Genomic DNA, 15,959 nt, shown 5'->3' with positions numbered 1-15,959 from the left:
TGCCCCCTGCAACTAGCAACGGCAACTGGACCTGGAACTGAGCTGCGCCCTCCACAACTAAGACTGAAAGGACAATAACTTGAAGCTGAACGGCATCCTCCACAACTAAGAATGAAAGGACAACTTGACTTGGAAAAAAGTCCTGGAAGTACACACTGTTCCCCAATAAAGTCCTGTTCCCCTTCCCCAATAAAAATCTTAATAATAAAAAAAAAAGAATACTTTTTTGGTTTTTCAGTCTTTTGCTATTTCAAATAAAGCTGTAATGTTTATTCTTACACACAGATGCAAGAGGATCTGTAGGACAAATTCCTAGAGATGAGACTGCTGAGTCAAAGGATTTGCATTTTACATTTTAACAGATGTTGCTAAATAGCTCCCTTCATGGAGGTTATGCAACTTTTTACCCCTCCAGCAATATCAGTATTTATTTTGCTACCTAAAGCCTTATCAATACATTGCGTTATGAATTTTTTGTTCTAATGTATAGTTGTTCCAGAAACTTCCCCAGAGGTTCCATAAGAATGCTCCTTTAACTCTGTAACCCCAGGGTCTATATGCCACAGCATTCAAACGTTGCTGAAAGAGTGAATGACCAAGCAAAAGGGTAAGGGCTTTTGCACAATGAAAGGTTTACTTTTAATATAAAGAACAATGACAGTGATTTAAATATTAGCATTTTTTCCCTTTCAGAGAGGGAGAGAGGGAAGGAAGAAAGGGTGGACGGATGGATAAATTTTGATCTAAAATGGTTTTTCTAGAGGTTTTAAAAAAATCAGTAAAGATTCATACCTGTCTGAAATAGGTAAGTACTATCCTACCTTAAAGTAAGGTATATGGCCTAACTTCAAAATGTCAAGAAAACTGAAGGGCCTCTAATGTAACTCCCAGAGGAGCAGCAAGACTTCTCTGAAACTGCCATGGGATACTGAAGCTTCTCACAGTAATATTGCTTTTATACACAAGTTTCCAAAAATTTGACTCTCATTGTGTATTGTGCACAACTGCAGAATTGGTTAACATGTCATTGATTTGTTTCTGTACACTCCCTGGCATATTAACACTAAAAAATCTCTCCGTGAATAAGATTAATACTGAACTCTGCAGCCCCACCCGTTAGCATGTTCGCCGTGGGCTCTGGGGCTCCTGCCTGCTGCTGTAACAAATTTCCAGGCACGTTATATTTCCTATATTAGAGCATTTAATACAACAACCTTATGAGATAGAAACTATTATCCCCACTTTACAAGTGAAAAAGCAAAGCACAGAGGAGGCAAGCAACTTGCTCAGAGGACACAGCTAAGCAGGTATCGGGACAGAATGGGAATCCCTGTCCGGAAGTGACAGGGAAACACCCCCGCGGTCTGATACCAGAATGGGTCCGCCTACCCAGTATCTGAGCGCAGTGTGGTGCTGGTGTGGTCGAGTGGCACGTGGAGCGTGTGTTCCTAAAGCACTAGGCTTGGCCACACGTGGGCTCTGTGCATCCGTCCATCACAGCAACTATCACACGGTGGTAAAACGACCCGTGTCCACGTCACTTCCGCACTGCAGACTCCCGTCCTAGCCATCACTGTGCCTGGCACTACCCGACTCGATAAATTCTTCAACTGGGTTTGGGGTTAAGAGGTGCAGGAAGAAAGTCTCATTTCTATTTCTTGGGTTTGCACTTATTCTCAATGTTGGTGCTCCTTCTGCTTCCGTGTGCTACCCTGTCCTAAAACCCATCTCCTCTAAGACAAGATCTGCTTCTCACATTGTGCTGCTTCCCTCGAGATGCTGGCCGGGCTGCTCTCTCTGCCCTGGGTAGCTTCTGGGAGCCCTGACACACCAGGGACCCACACCGTCATTCCTGCTGGGTAGGGGCACTGGCAGTGCAGCTCCCACCCCCAGCAGCCAGCAGCCTGGATCAGTGGCTCTTATCAGGAAGATGGAGTAATTTGAACCACCTGCCAACCCATCTCTCAACTGCTAAGACAGGCGCTTTCTGCTATCAGGTTGCACAAATGCCTGGAAACCTTACACCGGGTGTGAAGGGAGAAGCAATAGGGGAAACAGCACAGCATCTGGTGCCCTGCCTGCTTCCATTCCCTGCTCGGGACCAGAGAGGTCCAGCAGGCCTAACTCACTCACCCATGAAGCCTTGGGACCACAAAGATCGTATGGTGAGATTAGCGTCAGCAGACAATGGAGGTCAGCGCTGACCTGGAGTGTGACTCCCGTCCCACCGGCCGTGTTCCCCTAACCGCTGGAATGCTGCCTCCTCCATAATGTCCTTGTCAGACAAACATCCACCGCAGAAGCCAACTCCGAGAAGCACAGTTTTATTTCGTATCTTTAACTGCAGGAGTCTAGTGAGGATAACTGAGCTACAGTCAAGCCTCACCCTGAAATCCTTAATTCCATGCCGGAATCAGAATCCACTACTGTCCAGTAAACAAAAGAAAAGTATTCCCTGTTTGTTGAACCACATCAAGTTTCAGTGGCAGAAATACCCCAGGGATGGAAAGCACTCACTCAGTCCTGGCACTTTCCACAAATATAGAGGCTAAGTGATACCAACGGCAATTATGGCTGCTGAGACGCACACACCGAGAGGAACTAAATCTTCCTTTCTCACCATCCAACACCAAACTTGGCTCGCTGCACAGCGTCCTAACATCAGCGAACCTTCAGTCAGGATCAACCTGGGCATTTTGGATATGTCTGGTATAAAAGACGTCATACTGAATAAAATCACACTGCAGTTAGATTCTACGTACAAGGACTCAAGGCAGATCCTGAGTATCACTACTAACTCTACGAATGACAAACAGGACATCTGACCCAAAATGAGCCCTCCTAGGGCAAAAAGACAGGCCCAGGAGCAGCTGACTGGGGCAGGTGGAGAGCTGAGGAAGCCTATCATTGACTCAGACATCTTTAAAAGGTATCACCAATCAGGAATGTGTAAGGTACTCATATGACGGAATAGACATGCAAATCAGGTCTCCCATCCTGTGAGCCCATGTTTCTAAAACAGAAAAGCAGACTCATACTTTATGAGATCCTGTATTATGTCATCCTTACCAGAGACCTTCGGGTCTAGTCATTTCAGTAGGCCAGCACAGAATAATCCTAATTCCAGAAACCTAGCAAATAAAGAAAAAACACTACAATCTGATATAAAGTAATCTCCAAATACAGAGAAAAGCAAAGCAAAGTACAGAATAGTATGTATACTATACTAACACCCAAATAATTAACCATACTGATTGCCTCCAAGGAGAGACACCAGGTACCGGCAGAAGGCAGGGAATTTTTTACTCTTCAATCTTTTGCATATTTTGAATCACTAACCGTGTGAATGTATCATATGCTTTAAAAATAAATGTAAAAGAAAAGGGAAAAAAACTCCATATAAGAAACTCTCAGAGAAATCACACCAGAATAGAAAAGACTAAGAAATGAAAGATTCTATTCAGCCCTAAAGCCAAAAGTTTGAGCTTATTGCTTGCTCTCAGATACTCTGTCTGAGCCATAAAAATGAGAATATCATCTACTTTAACTAACTGAAGCAGAGAGCTGGTCCAGGTAACTTCTAGATGACTTCAGCTCTTATGATTTCATACTACCCACCATTTATGAATCCATTGATTTATCTAATGTTGATCTATTATTTGATCAATAATAAAATCAGAGATGGAATAACTTTGAGGCAAAAAAAAAAAAAAAACCCACCATATCTACTCGTACAATTCTCTCATTTAAATTCCCCTGAATATGAACTACAGGAAAGGGGGAGAAACACCTAAAGTTCCTAATACAATGCTTAGCACATTCAAGTACACGATAAATTTTAGCAAAATCCCAATTCAAAACATTGGCTATATCTAAATTATTGAAGAATGAAACTGGGGCCCAGTATTGACATCAAGTTCTACATGAATCAGCTTTCAGGTAATGGGTAAAAATGTCTCCAATGTTAAATATTTGTCATGCAAAGACAAGAAAGTACATATTTGCTCCATTCCTCACGTATCACACCCCTTGTCTGAGGAGGAAAAGGCACTGGCTAAAGAGACAAGATATAGGTAAAGCATCAGCTTTGCCACTTCCTGGTCAGGAGGCTTAGAAAGGTGTATTTTCACCATCTGAAGAATCAACTATCTTTCCGGGTTGTTGTAGTGAATAAAGACCTGTGTCAAAGCACTCTGTAAACTGTAAAATGTAATCTAAATCTAAGAATTGAGTATTATGTGCAACTTTAGTCACCGTGCTTCAAATCCAGAGATGGCGATTACAGAAAAAGCAACAAAAATTATTAAGGAGAAATTTTTAAAATATTTATATAAAGGTTGATTTATTTTTTTCAACATTCACTGAGTTCCCTATTATCATATATCCCTGACACTAAAGGAGCTAAGGATACAAAGATTAAGAGACTGTTCCAGCCTTAAGGAATTCAAAAGACACTGGGGTACAAAAATATCAGGCTGGGTAGTAATAATTAAAAATGGTTATTATATATTGAACACCTACTATGTGTCAGGCCCTGAATTAAGGACATTACATACATCATCTCTTTTCATTCTTACACTAACCCTATAATTAGTTTTACAAGGGAAGAAGCTGAGGCTTAGAAAGATTAGGTAACTTAACCCAGGTCACACAGCTACAAAGCAATAAAGCTGGGGCCTCCAACTCGGCTGCCTGTCTGCAAGCCCATTCATTTTTTTGTAACTTTGGAGTAGGAAAAGCTTTCCTAAGTATGATACAAAAGAACAGAAACCACTAAAGAAAACAGTAACAGACCGTGTTACATTTTTTAAAAAATTAATGTCTGATATCCCGAGATATCCCGAATGAAAAAAAGGTGCAAGAGAAAGAGGTGAGTAGCTACTGTTTGTGTATAAAAAGAGGGGGAAATGTAACATAAGAAACTAACAACAATGTTACTTGTTCCGAGAATGGGTACAGGGCAGATAGGGAACAGGGATGTAAGGAAGATGCTTCACTAAATACATTTTTATAAATTTAAAGGCACATCTGCTTATGAAAAGCAAAATGCAATAATAGTTAAGAAAATTTTATTTAATTTCCACAGTTACTTGATTTTTTTTCCAGAATAATACCTATTATCATTTCTCAAAGAACAATCAATGGAAAACAGGTTGGGATACCCTGAATCAGATTGTTTCCTTGCTTAAAACAGAATACTAAACCAGTCAAATTTTTCAGGTTTCTTTGAACTCCAGGATACTGCTAAGCAAAACAAGTATTTACTATTTGCTTAAAACTAACACTGCAGAAAATAATTCTGGTATGGCAAATATCCAGAAAGGGTAAATGATCCCTTCACCGAGCTCATGAAAATCAAATTTAAAGGCTTCTTGAAACAGGTTTCCTGGGATAAAAGGCAGAACCTGCAGGGTAGCTCCCACCTACCGCAAACTACTCCGAGAGAGAGAGAAACACAAAGCAAGCATAAAGGGAAACTGTACACATACACAGATACATGAGGCTGTTAATCACAGCATTTTTATACAGCTGACAAAAATCACTAATCGTGCCTGATCTGATAAGGCACTTTTCTGAAAGGCTTCATAACATGCCATCATTAACCAACTTAATTTCAATATTGTAAAACAACCAGTTCAAAGCCAAAATGTTGCAGCAAAAAAAAAAAAAAAAAATCTACTTAGTATGACAAGCAGCTAAAGACCTATAACAGAAAGTAAGGGGACAAAACACGTGCCTATAATGCATAATGAACAGCAGCTGGGGATGGAGAGGAGGTAGCCAACAGAAATATTAACCTCTAAGCCCCAACACAGGCCTTTTAAATACGACCGGCATCACTTCAAAGTCCACGGTGATATCTGAATTAGCCAAATCAGCTTAGTAAAAGGCATGAGTCAAATTATGAATACAACATACAAAACGTGCAGTAAAATCTGTATGTGAGGAGCAAACACAGACCCATGCAATGGACCACATCCGTGACAGCTGGATAGCACTGTTCTCCATCCTCTGACCAGTCCGTCTCCGCCTCTCTCAGAGATGTACAGCGTAAGACCAGAGTTCTACTTTCAAAACAAGCACTACCAACTCCCCGTGAGCTTTGCCAAAGCTCGCCCTGTGAGAGGCAGCCATTGTGGGGACTTCCTGAAGTTCCACAAAGTGCTCAGACCCACTGTGCCAGCCTCGGACAGTGACCGTGTCCCTGGAAGCTTGTATGAGGTGCAAACCAATGAGCTCAGCTTTGTGGGCGCTGAGAGCCACCACAAAACATCTTCTCATGCTGCCAGTTCTTGCTTTGAAATCACACACTCTTACTCCCTTACCCCCTAGAAACCAAGAAATAACAGGTGAAAGCTGTCAAAGCCACATACATGTTCAGACTGATTAGGGGACAAGCCAGCCTGATTAGAGGATTCTTTTGCACAGGGCTGAAGTGTGGAGAGGTGGGGGGGACTGAGTAAGAAAGTGAAGGAAGGAGCTAAACAATTCCTGCTTCTATCCAAAATTATTGCCCACTCTCCTCAGAATTTCTGTGGAGCACTGAACTGCAGAAGAGAAAAAAAAAAAATAATAATAATAATAATAATAATAATAATAACAAAAGGACAACTTAAGGCTGTAAACGTGACTATAAAAATCCCCAAGACAGGATGACCTATGAAACTAAGCTCCATGCTAACTATGCAGCTGCTTTTCTACTTGCCTAACAGTCCAAGAAAAATAGAGCAGGATCATAGAAGCCCACCAACTTCCAGGAAAATGGGAGTCCTCTTGACTCAGGACAAGCCACACACCCCAGAAATAAATCCCTAAATGAAATCCATATAGGTCTGCTTTGGAAATCATTCTGGCTCACAGCAAACAACACCCACTCCTCCAAACAGCTGCCAATTTGCAGAGGAAAAAGCGGCTCAAAATAAAGCAACTGGAAGAATTTCCCATGAGCCTATGTTCCAAGTGTTCCAACTCAAGCAGTAGCTGAAGCCCACATTCAAATCCCACAGCACCCCCACACTGGTTCGACCACTGTCGCTTCTGCCCCCACCCCAAAATCCAGAGCTGAGAGTCCCACAGCTACCCCGGCCCATCCCTCCCAGTAAAGCATGCTTTGCTTGTCATACTCCCAATTAGGATCCGACGAAATCGATGTGGCCAAGAAGAAAAATAAACAGTATGCCTCCTGAAAAGCCACATGCCTGGAATAAAACATCCAATCCTCAGTGCAAAATCTCTTTTCTTCAGCAAAGGAGAAACCAAGGAACCAGCCTCTACATGGGAAAAATCCCACATACCAGGATACTGTCTGGGGACTCAGGTCCCTAAAAAAAACCCAAGTATTATGGTTGAACACACCCATGGGGAAGTCTAAACTTCAAAGGCTCAGTTTCCACCCTTGGAAAAATGGGTTTTTAAGCAGTTACTGAACCATTATCATTTGGCAATTCAAAATTGTCATCTACTTCCTAAGTGGTATTTATCACGTGTCCTGTGCCTTGAATCCTCAGCTAAAATTTCTAGATGCCACGTACGTGCAGGACACATCAGAAGGAAATCATATTACTGGTTGCTCTCTCTTTCGTTCCCTTCTCAGAATCTGCTTTATTCATTCAGACTCCAAAAAGCCAGGGGCACTACAAAGTACACCCGTTCACCTCCACCTTTGAAAGGGACCCCCACTTGAGCAGCCAGCGCAGTCTCCAGCTTGGAGAACAGGTAAGCATTACACAAGAATACAAATCAGAAGCTGAAAGGGAAGGAGGTGGGGAGAACAAGAGCCAGTGAGAGACGATTCCTGCAAAATTCTTTTATGACTCTATCTCCAAAGCTGAGATTTAAAGGAACTGTATCAAGCTTCCTTATTTTCAGCATATCCAATGAGTAATCTGAAAAAGAGCATGTATTTTGTGAGGTGTCTCAATATGGAATTTTTCCTGCATCCATAAAAACAAGCTATAACAGCTTATGAAATTCATTGCTTGAGAAGGGAAAGTTTAAGGTCCATAGTTGATCAAATGGGCTCAGGCCCAAATGGTGGTAATACATCCAACTGCAACACTCCACAATCTCCCAGCAGCACTGTAGAAAGCACATCAACGGACTGACTGCTTCAATGAGCTGGAACAGGTTGGCTCTAACTGCCCCTTACTTGTGTGGTTCCTCTATTTTCCTTAACCACACCGTCACAAAGGCACTTTTTACACATACAACACATGCATTCAATTAATATCTGAGCACAGGAAACGAAACATCAGGTTGCCATGCCCACCCAGCACATTCAGCAGTTAAATTCCACCCCAGCTTCTGTTTTCAAAGACTCCCTCCCTCACCTTTAACCCAGTATCAATGAAAAAAAAGGTACCATTCACAAATCCCTTAACACCCAGTCTTCACTTGAGCTGGAAAGCAGACCAAGGGCCAGACCCCCCAGGGAAAATCTGGAGAAACAATTAAAGCCATCTGCAGGCCCCAACTGAGGAGCAGGCCCCAAGAACAGTGCTGAATCCTAGGGACCCCAAAGGACCCTATGACCTCACAGTCTGGGTCGGGGTGGAAGGGCAGACATTTAAACAAATGTTAATCGAAAAAGTCCTAAGACAGAACTATGGACATTATGTTTTGGAAACCAGCAGGAATGTGGGAGGGATGGGAGCAGATTCAAAAGGTTTCCAGGAGAAATCAATATCCCAACTGATTCTTGAACATTGAGCTTACAAATGAGAGAGAGACAGGAGGCAGGAATTTCAGGAGGAACAGAAAGAAGAGGAATGTATTAGCAAGGGTGGCAGTGTGCTCAAGAAACTCCAAGCCCCTGAACGGGGTACTTGGACGTGAAGAGTAGAAAGAGATGAGGCTAGAAAGGCAGGAGAAGTCAGGCCAGGAGGACGTGGTAGGCCCAACGAGACACTGGACTTGATCCTGAAGTCAAAGACAAGCTACCAAATGATTTTACGCTCTTTGTGATGGATGACTGTTAGTCTGGAGGGTGGGTTTAAAAAGACTGGAAAGAGACCACAAGAGACAAAGGCATCCCAGCTCAATTTCCACACACCAAAATGAGAACAAAAAGTGCCATCTACTATTTGATGCAACATATTTAACAAACCGTACAAAATTGGAAACACATGACATTTTCACTGCTCTTGCGTCCGTGTGCCATCAAAACAGCCAGGGCATCTGTCAGCCCCACTCCCAGTAAAGATTCCAGAGGTTCCATGAAATGTCCACACACCTGATTCAGGCTCTGGGATACTTCAGTCCTCCTTTCAGTCCTCAGCAAAGAAGTAAATGTCCCGTCTTCCTCTAACCAGAGAGACCACAATGGCCAGATCCATTTCCCTCTTCCACCCGGAGCAGCAGCCAATTAGGTTTCCCAGTTTAGCACACCTCTCTAGTGGTTCCCAACTCAGGCACTTCATCAGTGGGCAGTGCGTTACCCGCGCCACGCTGATCAAGCCCTGAGCAGGAACTCACCGAGTGCTGCTCCAGAGCAGGTTATGAGGGAGGCAAGAAATAAAGACTTCCTGCTGGGTTCCATGACAGGCACTTTAAATAATCGTGGTTACTCTTTATAGCTGCTCATTAGTGTACGTATTAATTCTCGCAGTTCACAGATATGTAAACAGGAGTTCAGATGCTAAATATCTTGTCAAAGGTCATTCAGTTGGCAAGTGGAGGAGCCAGTATTCAAACCCAAATAGGAGAAATCTGAAACAGTGTTTCTTTCACTGTAACAAACCTCAAGTCTATATGGGTAACAGATATAATTATATAGTACGTTGCTAACAATAACAATATCTCCCTCTTTAAAAATTGAGAGGGGACCCACATCACACTGTCTCGGATTAAGGGGTCACGCAGAGAAGTCACAATTGAATGATCACAACTGCAATCTCCAAATGCTACCTAAAAAGGTCATTCCTGAGCATTAGTGACCAAAAAATGTTCAGACTTCAAATAATCAGAGCAACTTGGCTCTACTCCAAAAACATATATCAAGTCCTCCATACACTTTCCCCTCAGAGTCCCTAAGACGACGTTTTGAAAAAATTCGTGGCTGGCTTTTCTCTCTCTCTCTCTCTCTCTCTCTCTCTCTCTCTCTCTCTCTCTCTCTCTCCCCCTCTCCCCCTCCCCCCTCTCCCCCTCTCCCCCTCTCTCTCTCTCTTCCTCTCTCCCTCTCTCCCTCTCTCCCTCTCTCCCTCTCTCTCTCTCTCTCTCTCTCTCTCTCCCTCTCCCCCTCCCCCCCTCTCCCCCTCTCTCCATCTCTTCCTCTCTCCCTCTCTTCCTCTCTCCCTCTCTCTCTCTCAATTGCCCAAACTACTTTCCCCACCCAAATTACAGAAATATGTCCAGGATTCACTGGGCAGTTCTGATCCGATTTGCCCCAATCCTGGCTCAACCAGCTTTGCATTACCCTCCTAACTAGATCAGCGCCAGCCAATGGGTTTATTCAAGCTGATCTATGATGGATTAGATAATGAAACCTTAGCCATGTAAGCTGCCTGCGTGTATTGGGGCTGGAGGGGAGAAGAATAAGAAACTCAATACTCCTAGAGGCCACCTAAAACACCAAATGCACTTGTCAACCCTCGCTGCATCTGTTTGCTCAGGCTCCAATTAGGGCCATTTCCTTCCCATCATTGCTGCTGCTCTTCCCTATCCTGGGAGGAAGTGCACACCTGCCCCAGAATAAAGACATTTACTATCTGTTACAAATGCATAGCAACAAAAATTCAAACAACTCTACTCACTGAAATGACCATCTTTATTGTTTCTACAAGTAAAGCCTGACGTCAAACTGATGGCCTGAAAGATGTCAAACCAGTAAGTCACTAGCAACATTCTTGCTTATGCTACGTAGTATAGTGAGCTCTTTCTCTAGTCCTGTGGTGCTGAAGCCTGTCTGCACTAGTCTGCTTTCTACCAAATGAAAGTTAAATCTCTAGTTAGCTTCTGTTGTGTTCGCATGTCAGTGTGATAGAGAAAATGACAAGGGGGCTAGAAAATGGGAGACGGAGTTGGGAAACGAATTCAACTCAGGCTAATTTCTGGAATCACCCTGAAGAATAATTCTACTTTGAATTCAGATCTGAATCGCTCCTTCTCAAAGATATTCTCAGTTTTACAGTCACAGTCTTCCTTGTGAAGCTTGAAAAAAATTGGTCCTTTTTATGTCACTGCGTCTGTTTCTGCATCCGGCAGTATTATGGGCTGGATGTCTGTGTCACCCCAGGATTAATGTATTGAAGCCCCAGCCCTTATGTGATGGCATTTGGTGGTGGGGCCTTTGGAGGTAATTAGGGTGAGATTAGGTCATAAGGATAGGCCCCTTGTGATGGGGTTAGTGCCCTTTTAAGAAGACTTCTCTCTCTCTCTCTCTCTCTCTCTCTCTCTCTCTCCCTCTCTCCCTCCATCCCTCCCTCCCTCCCTCCCTCCCTTCTCTCCTCCTCCTCCTCCTCCTCCTCCTCCTCCTCCTCCTGCTCTTCGTCCTCCTCCTCCCTCTCCAGGAATATGCACCCAGGAAAGGCCATGAGAGCACACAGCGAGAAGACAGCTGCCTACAAGCCAGGAAAACAGCCCTCACCAGACAATGCATCTGCCAGCACTTTCATCCTGGACTTGCAGCCTCCAGGACTGTGAGAAATAAATTCCTGATGTTTAAGCCACCTAGTCTCTAGTACTTCGTTATGGCAGCCCGAGCAGACTAAGACAGTAGAAATAAAAAATTCAACAATGTTAGTGAAATACTGTTTATGATTATTACTTGGAAGGAAAGCACTTTACTTGTATAACTCTACTCAAATGGTAGCACCATGTTCAGTTTCAGCACCAAATACCAAACGAGAGTCCAAAGAGACACCCACCTCGGAGGAAAGACTCCCAGGACCAGGGAAGATAAACTATTTCAGGAAACACAGCACCCACATAGCAATTAAAGGCTACCTGGAGCTCCTTCCCTGAGACCAGGTAGAAAGTCTTTCTTCTACTAAAATCAACGACTAATATGAACAACTGCTGAACCCACTTAGCTAAACGGGAGTTAGGAGTCTATGGTTCGAGGCAGTTAGTCGACCACATACTGATCACATACCAACATTTCACTGCCATCCAGAATTTTGCTGAAAGCTATAAGTAATAATTACGGTGCATCTTGCCTTACACAGCAGCCAAGTTCCCGGAAAGTTGCACAAAAACTGAACTTTTGTTAAATTGTTTTTATTCTCTAGAAAAGTTGACCAAAAGAATTCATTCCCCACTATGTTTTAGAAAGTCCAATTTCCATACATATCAGACTTGCTTAAAGTGAAATGAACCTCTAATATGTATACATGTGACTCATTTAACCTTCCACTGGGTTAGAGTACAACATTGCCAAGTACCCTCTTGAACAACTGCATTTCTCAAACCCTATTCCAGTTTTCAAGTTGAATTTATCTGTTCCCTCCTACTCCATGGTTCAGGGTTATCTATTTCTATACTATTTCCAGGCTTGTACTGACTCCTCCATCCACATAAAGCTTCTAGATCCTGTCCTTAAAAGGACCTACGCTCTCTCCCTTAGGGTTCCTTGTGAGCCTAAGGACTTTAACGTAAGTACCACAGACTCTCTTGGGTTCCCCTATGGTCCACTTTGGGAAGTACTGATTTACTCCAAAAGCTCAGTGGCTGTGTCTCAACAGGGTTTAGCTTTGAAGTCCACAACTTAGAGGTGAGGCTCCATTTTATAAGCAGCCTTGGGAAATCAATCCCGGTAAATTACTTTCTTCTGTAAAAAAGGGATTAATCCTTTGACACTCAAAAGATTGAGGATGTTCATGAAGGTACACTCCCCCTTAAATTTCATGATTTTTCTCTATCCCATAATTATTTGTAAAAAAGGTAAATTTTAACTTCAACTTAACCAGCACTGCGCACTTACAACGTACCCAAAACTGTTTGGTATTATTAATACAAAGAAGTACAGTTCCTGTCTCCTAGAAGCTTAGTCTCACCAGGGAAACAAGAATAACAAAACAATTAAGGGACAATACACATGATGCATGAACAAGCATTGATATAAAGGAGACAAGAGGGTCTGACTGGTGTGAATCATCTGGTGTTACCTTCAATTATACCTCGAATTTTAAGCTCCCCAGAAAGCCTTCCTTGACCATTTCAGCAGGAATGACCATCTCCGTCTTGTGGACTGAGTGGCACAAATCCTCTAAACCATGCAATGCCTTTTGGCATGCATCTCCCCTGTGGTATCTCCACTCCTATTTCTCTGAACTTACAAAAAAAATCATATATATATATATATATATATATATATACACACATATATACACTTTTTACAACTTTTCACTCATTTTGTCTCCCTACCTAGATTGTAAGCACCAAATACTTTAAGGTCAGGGAACTTGACATATTTTTTTAGAAGGTAACTTAGAAATCATCGTGTACAACTACTTCATTTTACAACTAAGGAAATAGATGCCACAAAAGAAGGGATTTTCCCAGAACCATACAGTTAGTTGAAGGCAGGGGACTAAATCAATGATGATATGAATACCTGTGTGACATGGTATGTTGGAAATACAACAATGAGAATGCATAAAGTGAGAAATAAATAAAGATCCATAAATACACAGAGTGCAAAAACCATTCTCTGTGGGATACTTCTAAGTCGCCCATCTGTACCCAAAGGACCTAATCCACTCTTTCCTCTGCATACCCCGGAGTCCCTATACATGGTTCCACTTCCAAATATTACTGTCCTTAGCCAATTTGAAGGCAACCAGCAGAAAATGGGCCCCAGGAGGAAAGGTGGGGGAAAGGGAAGAGTCTCGCTGTTAACTATGATTGCCAGAAACAATAAATGAATCCAGACAGACACAGATACATGCACACACCAAGTACTCATCCCGTCTTCCCTCCTTACCATCCAGTACTAACCCACCTCACCTGAAGTCTCCCCATATTCCTTTATCTATATTTTTCCCATGGCCCTGAGCTTTCACTTCTCACAATCCCTCTGCTTGAAAGAGTTCTAAAGGAGAACAAAAGCAGGCAAACAAAACAAAAGAATTCAAAAATAAACACCAAGAGGATCACTGTACCCAAGTCAACAGAAGTTAAGAGTGGCCTCTGCAAAGGAGACCAAGAAGCGCACAGTAAACACGCCAGGCTTAAATACAGCTCGGTCTGTAACACAGGAAGTCAGGCAGAGCCTTGAAAAGCAGGAGCAGAGCACAGGAAGTCTTTTAGCACTGCAGAGATTTCCAAGAGTGGTGTAATGGAGAGAGCACGGGAATAGGAATTAGAAGACTAGGCTTCCCGTTCTAGTTTTACTACCAGGTTAACTGGGTGGCCTTAGGCGAGTCACCAATCTCCTCTTGACTTTTGAGTCCCCACCTATAACATGAGATGGTTAAAACATTTGGGGACTTGAATCCGATCCAAAAAAAAGAAAAAGGAAACTATTGACATCCCCCCCACCCCTAAAAAGTGCAAGTAAACTATTTTGCATAAGTCTCGCAAGTCTGTCCAGGTTTAGAACCTCCCGGAAAAGATGACGTCGCTGGTCCCTTCTAACATTCTATGATCCTAAGAGAATCAGGCAGATGAATAAATAACTGCTGGTAGATGAGCCCCCACCACCACCACCACCATTTCATAGCAAGTATTTTCTGAACAAAGACGAAATCCTAAAACTAAAGCTTGTGAAGGTTGCACATTCGTCCTCAAATTACAAAGCCCACTGCCATCATACTCCATGTCCCGTTCCTTCCCCAAATCAATCAGCTCCTCCTGGAGCCCACACTCAGAAGCCAGTCTGCTGACAGCCCCATCCGAGCTCTTTCCCACCCGAGACACGAACGGGCTGGTCGCAGCCCCCGCTGTGGGAGACGCGACGGGCACCGTCCGGGAGGGACACATGCCCTGCGTCTCCCTTCAGACCCATTCGCACGGTCCACAAAGTTCACGCGACGGAGCACCACGGGGTCCCCGCAAGACTCCCAGACGCGTGTGCTTCTCGCATTCCTCGTGGAACTGATTTAACCCGCCATCGAAGCCACATCCCCTCTGGGCTCTCGAGGAGTTTTCTGGCTTTTGATCCCTCTTTTATTCTGGGCCACTCCCCGACCCCATCGCGGCGTGGGTCCCCGGCGGCCAGAAGGTGCTCCCCCTCGGGAGCTGTCCCGCCACCGTGCCCTGGTCCCCGACGCAGCCCCGACCCGGGGGCCCCCGGCTTTCCCCCCACCCCGAGGAACTGAGGACGCGCGTGGAAGACGTGGAACCCTCTCGGCCGCGTGCGAGTCCCCCCGAAACCCACCCCCGCGGCGTGTCCCCTCTGCCCGCAATACACGTCGCCCCCGCCCCCCGCCCCGCCCGCACAGGCCCCGACCGGCCCCCGCCCCGGCCACGCGCCGAGCCCGCGCCGCCCCCCGCCGTCACCGGGCGCCCGCCCCGCGCGCTCACCTGCATCCCGCCGCCGCCGCCGTCGGCCGCCGCCTCCTCGGTGCGCGGCCGCTTGCTCAGGCCGGGCTCGGCTCCGTCTCCTCCCCCCCCGGGCGCCGGCAGCTCCAGCTCCGACTCCCGCTTCATCCCCCGGGCGGCGGCGCCGGGCCCGAGCTGCGATGGCTGCTGCGGCTGGGTGCCTTCCGCCATCCGCCCGCGCCCCCCTCGCCTCCGGGAGCCGGGCGCCCCGCGACAGGCCACCTCCCCCTGGGCCTCGGCCCCGACAGTCGCGACAGGCGGGCGCGCGCCTGCCCCGCCCCCGCGTGCGTGCGTGCGTGCGTGCGCGCGCGCGCGGCCCCGGCGCTCCTCGGCGACCGGCGATCGGCGTCCCGGCTCGCGGGGTCCTCGGCGCGGGGCGGCTGGCGGGTCGCGGCGGGCGCTGCCTCGCGCCCCCACGCGCGCACGCGGCCCACGGCCTGGCCCGCCGCGCGCCCCGCCTCTCGCACTCACGGAGCTCG

The 15,959-nt window shown here is 45.3% G+C and overlaps 1 protein-coding gene across 26 annotated transcripts in view; it reads right to left on the bottom strand.

Moving 5' to 3' along the window:
* RBFOX2 (RNA binding fox-1 homolog 2) overlaps positions 1 to 15,751 on the bottom strand; it is a 257,128-nt gene extending 241,377 nt beyond the window's left edge. For 12 of the 26 annotated variants that reach the window (XR_013994025.1, XR_013994026.1, XM_081060025.1 and 9 more), the window contains exon 1: positions 15,463 to 15,751. Coding sequence is in view for 24 of the 26 variants with exons in the window: in XM_081060025.1 (XP_080916151.1) it covers positions 15,463 to 15,651 (189 nt within the window). In the remaining 2 variants the exon portion in view is untranslated. The remainder of the gene's footprint in view (positions 1 to 15,462) is intronic. The other 14 variants (XM_081060027.1, XM_081059994.1, XM_081059993.1 and 11 more) reach the window with 3 other exon arrangements.
* Between the last annotated feature and the right edge of the window lie 208 nt (positions 15,752 to 15,959).

Source organism: Rhinolophus hipposideros, assembly GCF_964194185.1.
Source record: "Rhinolophus hipposideros genome assembly, chromosome: 9".
Lineage (NCBI taxonomy): Eukaryota > Metazoa > Chordata > Mammalia > Chiroptera > Rhinolophidae > Rhinolophus > Rhinolophus hipposideros.
This window is presented reverse-complemented; position numbering and strand designations above follow the sequence as displayed.